General features: G+C 36.8%; 3 protein-coding genes across 3 annotated transcripts; 1 reads left to right on the top strand and 2 right to left on the bottom strand.

Moving 5' to 3' along the window:
• Positions 1-1,291: 1,291 nt before the first annotated feature.
• On the bottom strand, positions 1,292-2,519 carry LOC108976704 (sepiapterin reductase). The gene has a single exon (XM_018945966.1). It carries the CDS (start codon positions 2,312-2,314, stop codon positions 1,496-1,498), a length of 819 nt encoding a protein of 272 aa, XP_018801511.1. The 5' UTR covers positions 2,315-2,519; the 3' UTR covers positions 1,292-1,495.
• Positions 2,520-6,467: 3,948 nt separating this feature from the next.
• Positions 6,468-7,721, top strand: LOC108976191 (sepiapterin reductase). The gene has a single exon (XM_018945123.1). The coding sequence runs from the start codon at positions 6,773-6,775 to the stop codon at positions 7,562-7,564; it is 792 nt and encodes a 263-aa protein (XP_018800668.1). The 5' UTR covers positions 6,468-6,772; the 3' UTR covers positions 7,565-7,721.
• Positions 7,722-7,765: 44 nt separating this feature from the next.
• Positions 7,766-9,709, bottom strand: LOC108976179 (protein DGCR14 homolog). Its single transcript, XM_018945114.1, has 3 exons — positions 9,297-9,709; positions 8,856-9,217; positions 7,766-8,789 (listed from the first exon to the last, which is right to left on the bottom strand). Exons 1-3 carry the CDS (start codon positions 9,604-9,606, stop codon positions 7,950-7,952), a joined length of 1,512 nt encoding a protein of 503 aa, XP_018800659.1. The 5' UTR covers positions 9,607-9,709; the 3' UTR covers positions 7,766-7,949.
• Positions 9,710-21,980: the final 12,271 nt, after the last annotated feature.

The following is a 21,980-nucleotide window of genomic DNA, read 5'->3' as shown; positions in this document are numbered from 1 at the left end:
TGCGAATAGTACACTCAGTAGTCCGGTCATGTTGGCCCGCGAACACACACGTTGCAGAACGTGAACTTTCGTTATAAAGTTGATCAATTTGTAAACGTTGTTCAGGCGTTCCAAAATGAAACGATGAACAAATATAACATAACGACTTGAAAAAAATATATTGAAAAAACATTCTCTGCATGAAACACCCTTTAGAAGACAAAAACTCATATCGCTTTGATTTTTTTTTTTTGCTTATCTTGTATAGTATGTTTCTTTGTACAATGAACTTTTAGTTTTTCGATCATCTCATTTTTGAGCAAAATTCGCAATTTTTTTCAGAGTTTGCCATTTTGTTAATGTAATTATCTTTGCCAATAATGTCAGTTCACGATATATTCTATAAAGAAGAATAATTCGTAGAAACGAATTCACTTGGCAATGCTTCTTGAAATCTACAATATGACCTTTGATTCCTCATCTATGGGGGTTGACGTGGCAATTTGGCGATTTTTTTCTTTAACTGTTTCTTATACCATAGACGTTATATATATGGTAAACATACGTTATATTATATATTTATTAAATTCAGTAACGCAATTTAACACGTTATGTCAACAGATTTGTTCAGTAAGCATATGGTAGAGAAGAAGTCTGCTCGTAGACTAAAGGAATCCACCCTTCTAGTCGCCAGTAACAAGGGGCATTCTACGATTCTTATAGTCCCCGTTTCTTTCTATTACCACGCGCAACGAAAACCTAAAGAATTGAATCTAAATACGGTCCCCAATATTGTTTTCCTTTTCCCGAGAAGAGTTGGAAAGAGGCGAGGTAGACAAGGACGCAGGGATAAGCATCTATACGGATGATTGCAAACTAGCGAACCGACTGGCAGGTAGTCTCTTCTCTGCTAAATTAGACCGCTGTAGTATCTTCCAAGCGGATATCACAGCAATTAAAGAATTGCTGTTTGCTCTGACAAGGAGTGTACGAACAACAAGGAATATATTGAACTATTGAAGTCTTTTGAGTGAATATCTTTGAAATTTTTAGTTCTTTTTTTAATATTATACAGACATTTGAGATTAAAGAAGACATGTGCCTTCCTTATCTATGAGTTGATGATCTTATCTATAAACCATTTAAATTTGACTACTTTTTAAAACACGTGACAGTTTTTAATGAAAACTTTTTGTCTGTGAAAAACTCAAACTCTAAAGCTTCTACTAACTATATACTGATAACTTTTGTGCGAAATTACCTCTCGAATGCTTGAAAGCCCTACAAATTTTCATAAGATTAAAACAACATATTTTTCGGTTTCTTCTTCGTTCTCGCCATCTTCGATGTCAGCAGAAAGAATTTCTTGTATTATTTTATTTATGTAATCATCGTTTTCATTAGCAAAATCACCGTCAGTTAGCCGGGTCAACAATTCAGCAATTATTTTTAATGAAATATTATCACACATTATTTTGGGAATAGTCGATGTGAGATAATATTTCATTAGTGCTCCTCATAAGTTGAAAGTGTCGTAGTAGTCGACATCATGTCCTGAGATAAAGGACATTTTCTGCAGAATATTGATCAACTTGAGCGAAGATTGCTTGGCGCTGACACGTGGCAATTTCAGTAATTTTTCATTAATATTCAAATCCAACAAATCGACCAAATTGTTATTCAAATCCAATTGTGGCTTGTGTGTTTCCATAATGCCCGGCGAATAGCTGATAACATTGACCCCATTGCGACCCTCTTCATTGGCCATTGATCGGAAGTACATATCACGTGCCTTCATGCAAGAGCACATCAATGCATTGTAAACGAATGGACGGATCATCAAGCTCGATGTGATGTTGATGACCAGTTTTGGCGTCTTTGAAAGTTGTGGTGCCGAAAGAAAGGCCTGATTGAGTGCAACTGGTGCGTAGAGATGTTCCTGTACGAAGGATAACCATTTGTCGGCTGGCTCAGGTTCCATCAATATATCAGTTGCCAAAACGCCCTCATTATGTATTATAAATGCGAGTTCGAAATCACAGCTGATATTGCTGTACTTTTGCAAGATAGCTGCGAGTAGTTGGCCGAAGTAAACACCGTTGGTTTCTTGCCACGCTTTAATGGGCCAGCAAATTACGTTAATATCACGTTCAAGGAATTCGATTTCTTTCTTCACTTCCTGCATGTTTTCTTCAGACACGTCGATGAGTATAGCCAATGAGCCGACGCTATATTGGCGACACATTTCGATGGCCAACGACTTGCCCAAACCATTGGAAACGCCACTTAGTATGAAGAATGTGCGCTTGCTTAAATCCTGCCTTTTTGAGGACATGATTAGTTTTTGTTGTGTTGTCTTTTTTTTATTGCTATAAACACTTGCAATTTCACTTTTGTTCACCACTAATATTTATTTGTAAGTCCTTTGCGTATGAAATAATTTAAATTCAAACAAGATTTAATTTTTTTAAAGTCAATTAGTTGAGTTGTTCGACCACCTTAGACTGCACAGTTGAACTGAGAATGAACGTAGCTCATCTCAGGCTTTTTAAAGTAGGTATGGTAGGCGAGGCAGACAATCGAGTCAAAGGCGAATCAGCCACAGACATAGGGAAATCGTGTTGCCGAGCAAATAATCTGAGCACGAAACAAGTGATAAGCGGCGTAAAGCTGATAAGCGTGTCGTAATTGAGTTGGAGGCTGAGGTCCATATTTGTTTCATTGATTCGAAAACACAGTGAAAGCCCCAATAGACGGTCGTTCCAAGAAGCAGGTATGCCTTCTAGATGAAGTTCAACAATGGGTACTATTTCATATTTTTAACTAAATACTTGCGGTCTTCTTTCTCTTTTATTTTGTTTTAGGCAAGATATATTAGTAGTATTCCGAAATTAAATCGCATAAAAAAAACATTACGACAAAAAAACTTATTTGAATTTATACGTAAATTTTGTATTTCTTACCTTCTTCAAGGGTTCTTTTTGTTTCAATTATATTTGTAATTTTAATAAAAAAATTTCGAGTTCTTTAAGGAATATCTCTCTTTAGTGAAGCGAAAAGTAACTCGTTGTTCGCTTATGTGAGCTTTTACTGTTACTTCATAACAGTTATGACAGTATTTTAATGGGAACGTATCGCGCTTGAAATTGTTTTCAATCAGTTTACATAATTTTAATTTTTTTCGCGGCAGATATACATATATACATATAGTACACATATATATATAAGTATTTATATATACGTAATATTTTAAGAATATATAAGTACATATATATATGTAAGTATGTACATGATATATACATATGTCTATATACATACATATGTATATTGTAAGTTCGTTATAATACATTTTATATGTATTATTTATAATATTATATACCGGGCTTATAGAGACAGATCGTAAAATTGATTTATTTGCACTGCGCCCTGATATTATCCCTGTCCATTTAGATGAGACCTAGGGCCTTGAGTTTGCTTCTGTAAGTTGCTGGGCAATCCAGAATTAGATGTTCTGGAGTTTCTTGTTCCATGTCGTAGATCCGGCAGTCATTTCCTTAAATTTCGCAAGGTTGTACCCTCCCAAAAGTAGCATGGCATGGCGCATTTCTGCTGCCTGTTCTTTCCCCACTCTCTTCTCCGTGCGTAAAAGCTCGTTTAAAGTGTGGGACCCCATGGTTGTGGCCCCATCATCCTGGACACTGCCGCAGAGCGGAGTAGTTCGTCGGCCAGCTCATTGCCTTCTATCAGTTTATGCCCCGGAACCCAGATTAGGTGTACCCCGTTGCACACTGATAGACACATTTCAAGGACGATATATACTCCTCCACTAAAAGCGGTTTAACCTCATACACTTAGATCGCCTTTAGTGCCGCTTGACTATTGCTAAGTATAACGATATTGAGTTCTGCATACTGACTTACAGCAAATAATTCTACTTGAAAGATACTCGGAAAACGTGTCATTGGTATGCGGACACGCAGTCCCTTCCGGAGTTTTCGTGTCAGTTTTTTAGTCAGTGTACCACTGGATAGCGCTGCCCCTCAGTAGTATGTTGAGCGTGGAATCTTTCCACTTCACCTTATTGCCGAGAGTAACTCTGTTACTCTTTGTAAAGTTAACCCTCTTTGCGAATATTTTGTCGCTTTGCTTATAAAAATGTTCTTCAACTTTTATGACAGCGTGTCACTGAAGAATACGCTTGCATGCTTAAGATGATGACCAGACGGCAGACGGTAGGCTTTCTTGTAAAGACTATCTCTAATTTATGTCTTGACATTGATCTATGCGATATATCCATTTCCGTTGACATAATTTTCAGTTTTCTAAGGGGATTTCGGATCTAGACACACTACTAAACTATAGACGCTTGGGGAAAACGATTGGTAAACCAATGTTCTCGAAATATTAAATTCTTTTAGTTTTAATTTCGATTTCTCCATTTACTTACGTAAAGCAATGGGTAAAATACAATTTTCTTTAGCTCCCCACTCCATAAAGGTATATAACACAGTGCAGGGTATTCCCAACGCGCATAAAATAAGCTTTGGTGTAGGGCATAGACCTCGCTTACGTGTATGTCTACATCTATACATACATACACACATTATCGAGAAATCTTGAGTATACATATATTTAAGTTGGGTTTTGTCAGCGTGTAAGTGACTCATGCTCGTGTGCTCCCGCGAAGTGTTCAAATCAGTGAAAACCTTTTTTACGATGCGTGTACTGTACCGTTATTACATTTCCAATTGTGATTTATTAATGGAACAAATAATAATATGCATGCATGTACATATGTATGTTGATTGAAATGGTGCGCTTGGCTACTTAAAGGAAGTAAATATTAATAATAGGAATTCATTATTATCAATAGCATACTTATAACTGTATGGGTTATTGTCTAGCTACTGCTGTTGCTATGTGCCCTAGTATACTAGTGAAGTATGATTTATAATTATTTTCAAATCATAAGTACAGAAACTTAAAAACATATTTTTCTAATGCTACATATACAGACAATTCTGTGAAATCTAGGCTTTGTTATTTTTTATTCCAGCGATTTGTTTTCAAGTCAGACGTCGCCTTATCTACTATGCTTCAATTTCTTCTCCGAATTTTTCGTTAAGTGCCTTACTTTCTAATTTCTTTTAGGCTAAGTCCTTGGCACAATTTTATATTTTTCTGGGACGTGCATATTCTTGCTATGATTGATAATATTTTATTCGCAAAGTTTGAGTCTGTTTATACTGTTTTTTATTTCATATTTCAAAGTGCGCCACATATTATTTTTTCAATCAAGTAAACAATGTGACCCAAATATTTAACAGAAAACAAGTTTTCCAAAAGCTTATTTCACGGTTTCTCTGCGTGTTCGGTACAAATAATTCTTACATATCTTAATCGGGTTTTACAGAGCTGCGTATATTTTTTTTGTGTTAAGATCTTAAGATCTTGTTTTATGAAATATAAATTGATTTCGGCTTGAGAATATTTTACATTTAGGTATTGCCCATATAAACTTCTCCCTGTGAATTTTTGTAATGCTTTTTCATATGTACGTTTTTAAAATTTCAAATTCATTGCTTCCAGTGAATTTTGGTTTAGACTCATTTTTGGAGCACCATCCGCTAGTTTGGGCGACATTTTCGACATCATATACATAACCCCACGTTTCGAAACCAGTAATGATGTGTTTGATGAATGTAGGGTCCTCGGTCCTCATCTACGTTGTGACCTTTATTTAATGACGTTGAAACAAGTTACAGGTTTTTTGGTGGGAATCTAGCATTAACACGCATTCTACTCAAAATATGAACCAACCGTCGTGTTGGACGATTTGCAGACACAGTTTCTTTAACTTGTCATCGTCATTAACAGAAGTGGATGGACGACTCTCATGAGGCTAATTTTTGACGAGGTTCACCCAAGTAGTTGTATTCCCCAAGATACTTCTGCAACATTTTCAACGATTCCGTAGTCGCAATTGGAATTAGAAATGCACAATTTCATGCAAACTTGTTCAGTTCTTTCCGTGGTAAAATCGTTGTATGGAAGATATATGATGTGGTTGTCAAATTCCGAAAAATTGTCAATAGAATATCAATATGCACCTATGTATTAATTTTCATTCGAATATCTCAAAAGCTGGCGAATAATTTTTATAATCGCTAAAAGGTAAACTTTTCCTTAAAAATCCGTTTTGTCTCGAAATCGATTTCAGACCCATATATTCTAGGACAAATGTGTTCAGAATGATCGCATATGCGACTACAAAAAATCGACACGCTTTAATTAATATATACCCATATGTATGAGGAATGTGTAAAACTTTAAAATTTGAAAGTGATAACCTTTTAGCTTTAATAGCCAATCACTTCGAGATTACTTTTCACTCATTCACACACATGTTTATGTGTGTATGTAGTGCAATCAACGCGCTTACTCAATAACTCTCAAAGCATTGACCGTTTACAATAACCACGGCCCCCTTAGTATAGTTACCTATACTCGTGTGTGCTATGATTCAGCTTGGTTTGGCAGCTGCGCTTTGGAGTGAAATTCGTGAATTTTATTGCTGTTGGTGAAGTACCAAAACGAAGGTCAACCGCTAAACTCATTGTAGCGTAAATCAGCTGGCAGAGAAGGCAAATATTTTCCAAATTTGTGCAACAAGTTGTAATATTTTGACAATCCTTACTTGTCTCAATAAGTGCAGTTGAAAAAATTTTACACAAAACAGTCATAAAAACATATAAACACAAAACTAATTACAAGCAAGAAAAATCAAGCGAAAATGGTATTGGATTTGGAAAAACGTACTTATCTATTTGTAACAGGCGCATCACGTGGCATTGGACAACGTATGTCCATTGAAGTTGCAGCCAAATTGAAGCCGGGTTCTATAATCGTGCTCTTGGCACGTAGCGAACAAGGTTTGTTAAACACAAAAGAAAGCATCGAGGCATTGGGCAATGATTTGAAAGTGTATACTTACTCAACCGATCTGAGTCTCGTCACAGCAACGCAATTCCGCGAACTGTTGGAGAAGTCATTGAAAGGAGTGAAAATAAGCGACTTTGAACGTGCATTTATCATACACAATGCTGGTACAGTGGGTGATGTGTCGAAAAGTGCCGTGGACGTGTCCGACGCCAATGTTTGGCACCAATATTATTATGTGAATGTTTTCTCTGTGATCTCGCTGAATTGTGAGTTTTTCCGTGTTTTTAGTGGTACACCCAAAGTAGTGGTGAATATCACATCAAAATGTGCCATTGAACCATTTGCATCGATGAGTTTCTATTGTTCCGGCAAGGCAGCTAGGGAGATGTATTTTCGTGTTCTTGCCACCGAACAAGCATTGGATAATGTGGTGGTATTGAACTATGCGCCAGGTGCAATTGATACGGAAATGACAGAGCAGGTTCAGCGAGAATCGACCAATAAAGAATTGGTTGGTCTTTTCAAAAAGCAACGAGATAACAAAACAATGTTAACTCCAGAGCAAACAACGGCAAAATTCCTACAGGTGCTACAGGAGCAAAAATTCAAAACTGGTGATCATGTGGACTACTATGATGAGTGAGAGAATACAATTCAAGTCTGCGAAATCACAACATAATGCAGATAAGTGCTACTTCGGTCAGTCTCAAATATAGCATTTACATTTAGCTCTAAATAATTGTGCAATTAGGGTGTACATAAATTATAAATAAATATAATGGAAAGGATTTTCGGAACTTAATATAAATTTGTTTTATTTATTAAAACAATTATATTTATAATAATTTAGTTTCAAAGATTTTCTTTTAGTTAACTATCCTTACTTATTCCATTACTTATTTTTATTCCTAAATATGTTTATTAGTGTTTTAGTAAACTTGTACTATGTTACCACACATACGCTTTTGTGCGCTTACTTGTAAACTAATTTATATAATTTCCATTCATTTCCGCAAATATGTTCCAGTTTAAAAGAAATCTGAGGCACGCAATCGTTTTGTAGGAATTTTCAGCAAATCATCGGTTAGTGTTGATTTGCCACTACTAATCTGTTTTGGCGTGCCTGGTGCGGAGTTGGTGCCAACGCTACTTGATGGTGTTTTACGGGAATTCGCGGCTTTTGGCATTGGTGCGGCTCTGTGCATAGCTTTTCCTGGTGTACGTTGTGGTGTGGGCATAAGCGGTGTTGTATTCAAACCTAATTTGGAAGTAGCTAGTCGCCTTGCTGCCGGTGACATTGATGCCAATCGTTCCATATTTGAACGTATGAATGGTGAATTAATATTCTTACGTGCTGTATCAGCGGCCCTTTGCTTTTGCGCACGCATCTTTTCACCAACTTTTTCGGCCAAAGCCAAAGCAATATTTTCACGTCGTGAATTTTCAGTAATTGTGAAAGCAGGTCCCACATTTGGACGTACTGGTGTGTCAGAACCATCAAGCCGAAAGGGTGTACCTTCAATTTCACCCCACGTCATGAGTGGTGAAAATGCTTCACCTGGACGTGGCGAAGGCGTTTTCACTAGATTGAAGCCACGCACTTGAGGACCTTCACTCTCGTTTCCGGGTGTTATGACGTTGCCATCTAAGCCAATTTTATTCATAAGCGCTTGTGATTGAGATTTAACTAATTCGCTGTTTGCCTTTTGATTAGCTGTTTCAGCAAAAGGATTTGAATTGAGGCGTGTAGCGTTGTGCTTTATTATTTCGCGCCGTTTTGCAGCTTCCACACGTTCGCCCTCGGTAAGATCTACACCATCGGGGATGTACATAATGGAGTTTTTATTTCTGTATGACCAAGTTTCAATCTGTAATAATAGAAGGTCAAAATGTGAAAATTTTATAAGCTATATGGTCGTAATTACATGATTTACCTTTCTTAAAGGATCTGGTTCTTCAAACTGTTTTTCAATTGATGGCAAAGTTAAAGCGCGTGCTAATTTATCGGCTGATAACTTTTCTTCATTATAAAGCACAGCAAACTTTTGTCGCAATTTCTCGTCAGCAGTATCTATGATTTCTTGGAAACTATAATTGTCCTCGCTAGTGTAATGCTGTAAAAATGAATCCAATGAATGTTTGTCTGATATAGACTTATTTCCGTCGTCTATTCTTGATGTTTTGGAAGAAATGGATAGAGTGGATTTGGGTGTGTCTGAAACATCGTTGCTACCATGTCGCGGTGTCACAATTCCATTCGCACTTGCTGGTGTCTCAAAAGTAGCTGGAGACATTGCTATAAATTAATATAAAATAAAGTTAAAGCTATTTGTTATAAAAAAATACACTTGTCTTTGCGACAGATTTGTACATACAGCACCTGTCGGTCGGTCTGCGACCACTGTATTTGGCACGTATTGCTTCCATTTGTGCATAGTCTTTGCGTTCCATCGCATCCAAGTAGTCATTCTGTGCACGCAATTTGTCCAAATGTGGAAAGAAATCCCGTTGAATAATTTTAGAAAGCTCTTCGATGTACATTTCTTCTGTGAGTATTTTTTGTTTAGTTTTTTTTCGCACTGCTCCGGACAGAGGAACTTTGAAGTCTTGCAAACTCTTGTCACGTTCCTTAAGTTTCACAAGCGCTTGACTTCCGGGTGTGTTTGGCGTAGATGGTTCACTCATCTTGTTTTTTATTATTATTTATTTTTTCCGAACTAGAATTATTGCCAAAAAATATGCGTATTTCACAAACAAATGTTTAAGTAATATGTTGAATGTTAGTAGCAGCAGCTGATTTTGGTATTTTCAGTGCTGCCAAGTTCGCGCTATCACATTGGTGGGAATAGAAATTATTGTGGATCGTATATTGTTCTTATACAAATTGGCGGAAATACTTATTCAATGTTTGTGTTCACGGTAAATAAATTTTATATTTTGTGTTTAAATATGTGATTAAGAGTGTTATCTTGTAAATAGGTGCTATACTAATTGTTAGCAACATCCAGAATGTAAAAATGTAAGTGACTTGTTACAATTTTTAACATTCTTTTACAAATGGAAATTCATAGTAGACTACAAATTAGCAGAAATAAGCTTTGCAATTATATATGGCATATGTGTCTACAAATATGAATTGTCTTGAAATGGGTTAGTTATTTTTGTTGTTGTTGTTATTGCAATTTGTACTTTCTTAGGATGGTAAGGATTAAACAAGGTGTCATCGACGTCATCTAATGGTAGGCCCAAAGAAACGTGCTGTTTAGTCGGGGTCGGACCAAAGAGAGATGGGTTAGCAGGGCATGCAAAGAGGAGGCTAGTATCTTGCGGATATTGCTTGCATGCTGGACATATGTACATATATTTGTTATGTCAGGTTCCGTTCTTATAGACTAGTGCAGAAACCTTTGAAGATTATATAAAGTTGTTGTTGGTCCTAAAAATATGAAGTCAAAAGTAGAAAAAAAGGAGTAGTAGGTTTTCGCGAAAGTTCTAAGGATCGGAAATGTTTTAAAAACAGTGTTTGGCATATAGATAATTAAAAATAGGTTATATCCTCTTCTGAATTTCAAAAGATCGATTTGAAACTGATCCAATAATATAAAAGGTGAGTTCCAAAGTAAACAGGATTTGAATTTTTAGGCAAAATCAATTTATTTTATTCAAAAAAGTCTCCTTTTGCTTCAATACAGCTTTTTGCACGGTCCAAAAGCATGTCGAACGAGTGTTTTAGCTAGTTGGCCGGTATGACCACCAGCATACCGGTGCAAACCTTATGAATGACATCTAAGTCTGCATAACACTTTCCTTTCATGGGAAATGTATGTAGGATTCTGAGCAATTTTTGGTCGTCAGTCAATTTGTGCGGAACAAATCGTGCACACACCTTTCGTAAGCACAAATGTTCGGTCAAATTGCGAAAAATCGATGTTTCCATGAATTTCAATGATGATTTCGGCTTTCGATGGATTTTCCGGTAATCACGGGTTTAGATTGGCCCACATGTTGATCATCATTTAGGACATAAACGTTGAAACCACTCGTGCACTCTGCTAAAGGATGGGCAATCATCACCATAAACTTGTTTCATGAATTGAAACGTTTCGGTAAAAGTTTTACCAATTTTAAAAATTGGTAAAAATAAATTTAATATTAGGATAACACAAGCATACTGACGCTTAAAACGCAAAAACTCACTTCCAATCTATGAAATGTCATGAAATTCTCTTGGAAGGTTATCATTTAATGAAAAATCAAAATATTAATTTCAAGCAAAAAAATCTTCCTCACTGCCAGTCACCTGTTTTCGGAAGTCTCCCTGGACATCGGATACGGAATCAAGCCAATCTTTCAAATGAGTTGCCGATTATTAAAACAATTAAAAAATGTCTCAACAAGTAAACTTCATAAAGAAAGGAGTATTTTCGGACTTGCAAATGCAAATTTTAAAATTAAGCAACTAAATTAGCTACCAACTTCTAAGCAATGATATAATCATCTGCCATTCGAACAGAAGCAATGTGATTTAGATGTTTCCATGTTTCATTGAACCCAAAATTAAGTATTAAAAAATTTGTGTACTTCGTTTTTTGATTATCCAGTCGTCGAATGTCACAACACGACAAACTTGCCACTTAATACACTTCCATATTTAGTTGAATATCTCGAAAAGTTTTGTCGTAAAACTTTCAATACCGCAATATCGAAAATATTTTGTCAACTCCAACAACAACAACTCCACTTACTGATCGCCGCAACAAACAGGAAGGAAAATTTGTATGAGTTCCGCCAGCAGCGCAAGCAAACAAAAACATATGAGTATTCAAACGCATCACAAATCTGTTAACAGTTGGCAATAATATTCTCATAACTTCTAGTGTCCCTTTTATGTGTCTTTCTTTCATTTCATTGCTATTTTGAGTCGAACGAAGCGGCAGTGTTGTGCCCGGCATTTCCAATTGGAAGCAACCGAGGGCGGAAAGTCACAACACACGCGATCAAATGCAGCTGTATGAATGTGTGTGTGTGTGCGGAGTTGCTTTTATTGTTTGCATATGCCTATGAATAGGAAATAAGAGAAAAACATTTCATTCACGTCATCGATGGCATTAATTTTCGAACATTTCATCACTCTCAAAGCTGCAACAAAGAGGCAGGATCGAGCCAATGAAGCTACCTTATGGTTTGAGAGTTAATGGTGCAGCATGCAACATATGAAAGGGCAGTGCATATACCATACACATATGAAGACTGCATTTGTATGACACCCGGAGGCGCAACTGCAGTTGTTAGTGCCTGCGAGCAGCAGCCAAAGCGCCTCCACTTTTAATTGCTTTTAACTTCCTATCACAAGCCCAAATAGACTTGCACTGCCAAGCGTATTGGAAGTGATTATAAATTTTCGATGGCTGCTGTTGTTTGCTTGAATTTGAATTACGCGCTCAATTTCCGATGAATTAAACCGCAACATTGCCCGCCTTGACTGGTGTTGTGACAATGATGTTGAAGCCAGCCGCCAAGTATCGAAAGTGAGAAGTAGTTGTAGTTGATTTTGTTGTGGTTGTGTGCTGGCGCATGCCATTATGCGTGGCGTGCTAATTGATGAGCCAAAGTAAATGAACGGTGGCCGCAATTTGTTGTGCATTCTTTGATTCCTATGGCAGCGCATGCAACAAGTACATTGATAAATTGTTAAAACAAACGGCATAAATATTCGGTATATGCCGAGCGTGTGTGTGTTTGTGCGAAATAAATGTTGCTGAAATTGTCAGCAGCAATGATGCGACGCACCAGCAAAACTTTATAAACAACGAAACAATAAATAAATACTCGCCACATACATACATATGTACATACTGACGCACATAGCTGTCGACTACTTAGAGGCTTAAAATGTGTCCATTTTTCGCTATAAAAATGCATAAATTTCGTAATTTGCTGTTCACGCCTCGTAAAAAAATGCCATTTAACTTTGTTGTAAGTAGCTGTGACAGTAGTTGCAACATTTATCAGTGGTTGTCACAAAGGGGTGCCACACATACATGCACAAAAACATATGCCACAATATATGTTGCAAAATCGAATGCAGCGTCCACATTTGGCGAACGCTGTCAACGCTTAGCAGGAGGCAAGTGCAAAACGAGAGATTGCTTGAAATGTGGCACAATCAGGTCGATAGAAAGAGATCATTGTTTTTTCTTGTACTCAAATGGTGTTGAAATTGTCTAAGTGTTTTCAAAGGTTTTTCAGAGGATACAATCTTGTCATTAATAGTGAGGGGAGTAAATTTATAACGCAAGCTTGGATTGAAACGTTTGTTGGCGCTGTAAATTGGAAATTATAGATTTTCCCAGACGATTACTTTTCGCACTTTTTATCTTTGGGAAGAATTTCCATACAAAAACATGATTTTAGTGGACCGATCTGAAGAATTTGTTTGGAGATTGTACCGTTCCTGTGACAATTATATACTTCAGTAGTCCGATATCGGCTTTTCTGATTATAATCAGCAAAATTTCTGATCTTTATATGAAAAACTGAATGACTAGTTCTACGGATATATCAGTGAGGCTGTAATCAAGGGCGACATATTTAAAAAACCTATAAGTTTTTGCCGAGCATTCTTATTTCGATTTTCTGAATTATAAAAAATAATATACTAGGTGCACTGAAAAAACAAGTTTTAAAATTTTTACAGAAATACAGAAATTTATTGAAACAATCGTTACAATTCTTTAAGAAATTTTAAAAATAGGCTCCTTCTGCATCAATGCCGCGTTGCCAGCGCGATTTCCAAGCATTGAAGGCGTCAAGGAAGGCATCTTCCGGAATAGGCGTAAGAGCTAAGGTGCTTGCTGCTTGTATACAATCTGTCGTCTCAGAATGCTTGCCTTTCATCGGCCTTTTCAGGCACGGAAACAACGCGGCTGCGGAAGCGTTGGGATGCCGGCCTTGGTTAGGTAGCTGAAAGGTAGTAGAAAGGCGGTGTGAGCCGGGGCGTTGTCGTGGGGCAACTTCCAATTGGCTGCGACGTCTTGTCGGACCCGATTAACCCTTCGTTTGAGTCTCTTGAGGACTTCCATGTAAAACTTGGCATTGACGGTTTGTCCAGACAGAACAAATTCATGGTGGACGGTGCCTTTGATGACAAAAAAGACAATGAGCATCGTTTCCAATTTGGATTTGCTCATTCTTCCCTTTTTTTTGGCGAGGAGACGCCGGAGTGTGCCACTCGGAAGATTGCTCCTTTGTCTCGGCTTCATACTCAAAGATCCAAGACTCGTCTTATACCATGTCTCTGTCGTAGATTTACCAAGTTTCACACAGAATTTATTTGCGTACCTCTGCTTTAAAGAACCCTGCTTCGGCTTGCACCACTCACAGAAACACGTCGCGCGAAAATGTTTGTGTTGACTATCTAAAGACAACTGACCAGCCGCACGGTATATAGTCGGTGCGCAAACTCTCCGAAGTACAGTTGCGGCGGTAGAAGATTAGTCATATTTCTTTCCGGACAATAAGACAATATCAAAGTTTCTACATGTGCAATTGCTAAACGCTGTGTAATGAAATGTGCTCCCTACTTTTTTAAAGAAAAAACACAGACATTTCAAACTTAATGGGGAATGTTTATTATTATCCGAAAGAAAATTCTTTGGTAATTATTTTTTGAAGATTATCTCTTTCTAATGTTGGCCGCGGCTACGTTTAAGATGGTACAACCTTGCAGTCCAATTTTCGACGACTCGTTCGAGCATTTCGATTAGTAACTGACGTATGACACGCGTTGACATGCTCCAAGGCCTAAATCGTAGCGGGATTGTCCGCATAGACTTTAGACTACATATCCCCACAAGAAAAATTTTAACGGTGTGATATCACACGATCTTGTTGGCCAATCGAACGGCCTAAAACGTGAAATTATCTGCTCACCAAAGTCCAGAGATTGATGCGATGTGTGGAAGACGCGCGGTCTTGTTGAAACCAAATGTCACCACGACGATCACGAGCTTTAATTTCAGGCATCTAATAGATGCTCTTGGTTCTTTTCAGGTTGCTTATCGTCCCAAATGCGGAAATTTTGTTTATTTACATGCCCATAGAGCCAGAAATTTGCCTGGAAAACGTTGGATCCTCTTGCAACTTTTCAAGAGCCCATAGAGTGAAACTATGCCGCTTGGGAAGGTCGATCGGCTTCAATTCTTACACAAGCTGCATTTTGCACGCTTTCAATAAAAGATATTGATGAATCGACTCTCCGCGGCCTTCATGTACACTCTCTCTCGGCTGCTCTATTTTCTTCACTGCGTGGTATATTCGGTCGAATGTTAGCCAATAATGAAGGCTGGGTCTCAAGATGGGAGATTATGTTGACCATAAGTTGAGCGAAGCATGCGAAACACATTCTTTGTCTGAATTTTCGTAATAACTTTGAAGGTTTTATTAACGTCGTTCAGGCATTAGTATTTCCATGACGAAATGCCAAACAATACTGAACAAAAATAACATGATAGCTTGACACGACTTACGCGTGATCTGTCAAAAAAAGGCTATTGAATACTTCTATTTGGATCACTCGTTATTTAATGGGGTCCGGGCGTTTCATTACGGGTGCTTCAAACTTCATGGCTAACTTAATATAGCTTGTTCAGGATATAATTACATTATGTGGAAACTGCCTGATAAGTTTTGAGCTCTTCTTCTTCGCCATAATATCCTTTTCTCGCCTCGTTTCCTTTTCCAACTTTGCCACTTCGGACTGAGCTACCGTTTTTTCCGCTTGGTTTTACAGGCGTAATTGGGTTTATAAAAAATGACAACGTCCTCGGAAAGTTCACATCCGGACCCCATTGGAAATATGCTCTTCATTTATCACTTTATTATAGAATTGATTTAAACCTTATAATCGGACCGGGCTTTGCAATGGCAACAATTTTGATGCTTACTTAACACAGTTTACTGTACAGTAACTTAAACACATATAAGGCTCTCCGAGATCTCCTGATAGTTGAATGCCACACAATTCCCACAAAGATGTTGGACTTATTCAGTGAATGTTAATTATTAATCATATTAACTCGTTCGTCTGCTTTGGTTATTCTTAATAATAGGTCGCATCTTCCGAGGTCTTGTTCCTTATTATATGCATTCACGATTCCATTAGAGTGTGCAAATCCTCTTTTACCCATATACATCTTGCCTACTACCAATTCCTAGTGAATTCTGGTTCCTTATCTCACTAGAAGCATAACTTGGAGGATTAGCGGTATGTAAAATACAACAATTATACTCGAGGCATTATAAAAAAAACCCACTAGAAATCAATCGTTCCAAATGCCCTTCTCCTTGACTTTTTTTCGAAGCATATCAAATTTGGCACAGTTGAAACTTTATTTGTTGTACCGATTAATCCAACATTAACCAAATATCGAAAGTCAAAAATACTGACGCATGAAAAGGTGCTTTAAATGCGACCTCAAGTACAGGCGTTTCCTTTTTTATTGAGTAACTGTTGCATAGATAGTCAAGTAGCTAATAATTCTTGCACAAGCGTGGGCGTGTCTAACACATTGACTTGTGCACGCCGATTTACATTGTTGTAGCATACACACATACACAAACATGGTTTAGTAGATATGTGCTGGCAATACTTTGTGTTTACATAGTTTATTCCATAAGGCAAACGTATTCCTTGCACACGCGTATTGAACCATAAAAGCATGAAGCCATGCATGATCTCCTCCCGGCCGCAGCATACAAGTAGAAAGAAATAGTATAAGCGTGTTGTCGTTCTGTCTAAAAGGGATGCCACGCTCGACTCAACGACATCAAAGATTGCACAGCCACTTGAACTTGAAATAGAAACAAATTAACTTTTCGTGTAATGTCTCCTGTCAAAAACTGCGATGATCCAAGAAAATTCATTGGCGTTTAAAAACGAGCTGTTTGATAAGATTATATTATATTTTCTATAGTTATTTAACGGTTAATAATGATATAATTAAAACAATTGTGATATTTTTTAAATGAGTTTGGTCGACCTTCTGCTCTCTTGCTAGAATATGTTTGGTGATAGTGTTTATAGAGGATTCTATAGCTTTTCCCCATTCACGAACATATGACGATCCTCGTGTTCAAGTGGCTTCAGTTCGTGCGTCAATTTGATCTTTTAAGGATGTAGGCCGAGATCTTTCCGCAAAATTCGCCACAACGACGTCACAAAGATGTCCAACGTTTGAGAGCGATATGTGAGAAACTGATTTGGGTCTTCCTCAATTGCGGCGGCAATATTCTCGACACTACGGGCACTTCTTTGTCTCACTGCCTCGGGAAGATTTTCTACTGTGCCTGTGGATCGTATATCTTTTCATCATGAAATGACAAACCTTACTGAAGAGAAATGTCCAAAAGCGGGAAGAAATGTGTCGTGTCGGTCTACTTTTGTAGCGTCCCTATTAAAAAGGACGTTACTTGCAATTTATCTGCTTAAATATATAATTAAATAAAAGTTGTAAAAACAAGAGCATATTCGTATTTTACTACCAAACTGGAATCTTTTCTATAAAGGATCGTTTATATACTCTTCGTTTGCGCAGAATATATTGGTTATTCGTGCGGTTGCTAATATACGGCATAACACGATTATAATTCCATTGTTCCAATATTCCGAACTTGCGTTGGAGGCTCTAGTCTTTGTGCCACTTTTTATATAAATTTCGTTCATTTGAAGGCTAAACTTTTTTTTCACTCAAATAAGTACATACATGTATAGATTTTTCTTTTTGATTAAGTGCTTTTCCGGAAAGTTTTTCTTCATTACTCTTATATGAAGAAACCCTCAGCCGAAAGTCATTGTATTTTGATGGAAGTTTATGGTAACCATGCTTTAGCTGAATGACCATGTAAAAGTGGTTTACACGATTTAAAAATGGTGATTTTGGTTTGAAAGACAAAGAACGTCCTGGATGGTCAAAAAACTTTGAAGATGAGAAACTGGAAGCATAACTCGATGAACATTGGATGCCAAATACAAGAAGACCTCATAAAAGAAAACAGAGTCACCTCAGTAGTCATTTCAAAGGAAACCAAGGAAATGTTGTTTGAACGTTTCAATTCATTTCGTGTTCACATCGGGATGTGACTGCTAATGAAATATAGATCCTAAATGCAAAAGTCATACGTGAAACCAAGGCAACCAGCCAAATTAACGGCAAAGTCGAACATCAATAATGCCAAGGTAATTTACAGTATTTGGCGGGATCAGAAAGGTGTGCTGTGTTATGAGCTAAAACCGGATGAAACTATTCTTGAAGAACGCTACCGGCCACAATTTCTCATATTTAAACGAGTAAATGCCGAAAAACATCCGGAATATGCGACTAAATAGGAGACAATAATTCTTCACGACAACAACTTTATCTTATAATGCAAGACCGGTTAAAAACCATTTCGAAAGCTATCATAACCGAGTTAATAACAGCGAGCCAGGAAGTTTCTTTTTTTCGCAATTTGGTGCCAATTCGAGATACCAAATACAGCCAGGTTTTTTACCACCTGATATCTCTAACGGAGTGATGGTCTTCCTCTTCCACTGCTTCCTCCGGCGCGTACTGCATCGAATACTTTCAGAACTGGAATATTTTCATCCATTTCAGACTAGTGTATCAAAAGTTGGCTTGATTCATTATTGACCGCAGCGCAGTCCTTTGGGCATAGAATCCATAAATTTTATGAAAGATGGGAAATGCTATAGCTTTAGACGGACAATACTTTGAATACCAAAAAATAATTAATGAAACAACTGATGATCCTTATTAACATAATGCCTTCAAATTTCAATACAATATGAAATTAGCTATCCAAGAATTGACATCGGTGCACCACAAAAAAAATTCCACGACAATATGTATGTAAATTCAAACTCCTTCACTCAAATCCCTTATGCAGATAATCACAAAAATGCGTCACTGCTAACGTCAAAAGGAGCAATGTGACACCGATGCCTGACTGTAAAACCATCAACTAGAAGGTGACTTTTGGGCAAAGACCGGCCTCGAAGATTTACTGCTTACAAGTTCAATTCACTTAGAATCGATAAACCATTCAAAATTTGCCGAAGGACCTACCGCACGCATGTTGTTGGGCAGTGGCAGTTCAACGAAGCGACGGCGATGGCACGATCGATTCATAGATGAGTTTCACAGGACTGCGAAGCCACAGTGACAAACGTAACAACACCAGCGCCAACTAAAGCAACAATGCATAATAACGGTGACATCTTGAAGTGATAGGGGAAATGTGTGATGGCATGTCATAAGTGTGTGTGCGGATAAAACGTGTGGCGTAACTCAAGTGATCTGTGGCACTTGAAAAATGCTACACGTAGTCGAGCGAAAGTAGATTTTGTAATTTTAGTTTCATATCATTTCGTTTCGTTTTTTTTTTGTCATCAGATCTTTGTTTTGGCATTTTCGAATATGATACCAAAGCGTTATTTGTGTGACAAATGAGACGAGGTAAAACAAACAAATCTGTTTACACTCGAATTGCGATTTATGGCTAACTAGTATATAGAATCACTTTCAGTTCGCTATTCAGCGTTTGTCTGTTGCAAACAGATTATATACATATATGTATGTATATGTCTGTACACATGTATGTGCGTGTCGCTCTTTACTTTGGCACTTATTTTATTTTTTCAAGCCGTTTGAATAATTTCAGCGGATATGAGGACATTCGTTTTTCGACTCTATAGTTGTTGCCGACAACACAGCCGAAGATTAGTAGGAAGCTAAGGTAATAAATAATTTTCTTTGTTGTTTTTGGCGCATAGCACAAATTATGTAACTCCTTAAGTCTTTAGAAATTGCATTTACCAGCTGTTTCTCTTAAGCTATATACATGCATATATTTTTATGGGAAGATATATAATAATTAAACCGAGTTTAAATGTTGAACTTTTTGTCATTAGTTCCATTATTTCAAAATGGTATATACATATGTTTGTATGTACATACACATATGAGTTTATGCTTCAAAAATGTCTTTCACCTTATCTATATACTTATGTATATTTATTTATTTGTGTTCTTCTTGTCTATGTTTCGAAAATTGCCGTTACTAATGATTTAGCTGTCATTTTTTGAAATGTCACGCCAACACAAGGTTGATGCGTTTTGGGTTTTTTCGGAAGCGGTGTATATAATCGCATTTCACGTACAGTCAGTCATTTTGGTGATTTTTGTCAAAATATAATTTTCAAAAATATATTTTTCAGCATCATTTATTTTTCAAAAACCTATTTTAGCTCAGTGCAGACATCTGCTTGATGTTTTAAAAAATACTAAATGCGATACACATCTTTAAAAAGCCTTAAAATTTTCAAAAACAAAAAAAAAACGAAGTTCTACAACAATTAAAAAAAAAATTAATTCTTAATTCGCTGAACTATGTCAAATTTTCCGTATCTATCGCCCAGCTTATCGTTCCATCGACGGTGGTTTCCGCAGAGAGCTGGGCTATAAAGCAGGCGATACAGAATTTTTCAGCCGTTGTTTTTAGTTTTTAACCAGTCTTCCAATATGAGGCCGAGCGTTGGCATGAAGAACTCGCTTGAATTTGAGGAGAGCTTTGAATTGCTTTTAAGCGTTTTCTAATGGCTGCTTGAGTAATTCATAAAGATACTTCGAGCTGTTTTTGTGTTTGGCAAAAATCTTCATCGAGAAATGCTTCCAGTTATTCACCTACAAACTTTTTTTTGGCAACCGAAGACTTTTATTCCAAACCAAAACCACCACTTTCAAATCGTGCAAACTATTTTTGGCACAAATGCGTAGCTAAAGCCACCGTTCCGTTCACCTTTTCAAACTAGTTTACAATATATTTTTAAAATCTTCTAATATATTTTTGCATTAGTTTATCAGGTTCAGATTTTGCATGGAAAGAATTCTCTCTAATTTAAGTATCTTGTGTTATCCATAGAATTCCTCAATTTAACTGTTTAAATTATTCTTGATTAAAAATTTAAAAAAATATATTTTTTTTTGTACTATATTATATGACATTGTATTGTAGAAAAAAATATGAAGTAAATTTGTAATAAAACTCTTATAATTTCAATTATTAAGGTGGAATTATTATAGAGAGAACACCACACAGAAATTTATATTCGTCTCTGACTTGTTCAATCAAACTTTTTCCGTACATTTTTCTTACTCCAAATTACGCTCGAGATTACGAGTACCACAGGCAACATTCTCAAGTGTGAACAGAAAAATACTCATACTACCATTTAACATGGGCGCACATACATTTGCACATTTGTATCTGAATATACAATCTTGCCATAAGAAACCATTTAATTATTCCACTTCCTACATACTGTGAGAAAATATTTGTTTATCTTCCGCATTTTCCGTCTGCCTAATACAACTCGCTTCTTTTTTTATGGAAAACAATTCATAGGGTTTTTTTGGTCTCTAGCATTATTCACTACAATCCAATATGAATACCTTCGATCGTATGTAATTGTTGCACATGGCGCACCTGCAGCCCAGCCAATGCGGTTTTTATGTCTGTGTTTCTTTCATTATAATTATAAACAATGAGGAAAAGGTAAACTTTGTAATGAAAATAGCCATAAATTTTGGTGCGTTTAAGAATTTTTCGTTCGCTTCAAGTACAAAGCACCAATAGTGATTGCTTATGCAGCCATTTTTGGTAATACGCATAGTATGAAGGCCTCTGTATATTTATTTAAAACAAGATGGTGGACCCAGAAATTAGAAATCATTTAGAAATTTAAAGGTTACAAAAAAAAAAAAAACATTAAAACAAAACCTTCTAGAATTATGTTTTCACAAAAACAGACCGGGTGCTTTATGGCTTTTGTAATAATTTTTTTTTAGATGCGTTATTTTTTTTTATAGTCCTATTAAAATAAATTTTAGTAGACTTCACCTTATGCAGAGTTCGAAAAGTTCCTGATGATTATTCGAAGCATCATTATTCGAAAATTATAGAAAAGTCCTCATTGACAAGCCTTTTTTCCTCAGAGGCAA

This window comes from Bactrocera latifrons, unplaced genomic scaffold (genome assembly GCF_001853355.1).
Source record: "Bactrocera latifrons isolate USDA-ARS-PBARC rearing strain unplaced genomic scaffold, ASM185335v1 scaffold_115, whole genome shotgun sequence".
NCBI classification, from domain to species: domain Eukaryota; kingdom Metazoa; phylum Arthropoda; class Insecta; order Diptera; family Tephritidae; genus Bactrocera; species Bactrocera latifrons.
The sequence above is the reverse complement of the archived record's forward strand: the minus strand, read 5'-3'. Positions and strand labels throughout refer to the sequence as shown.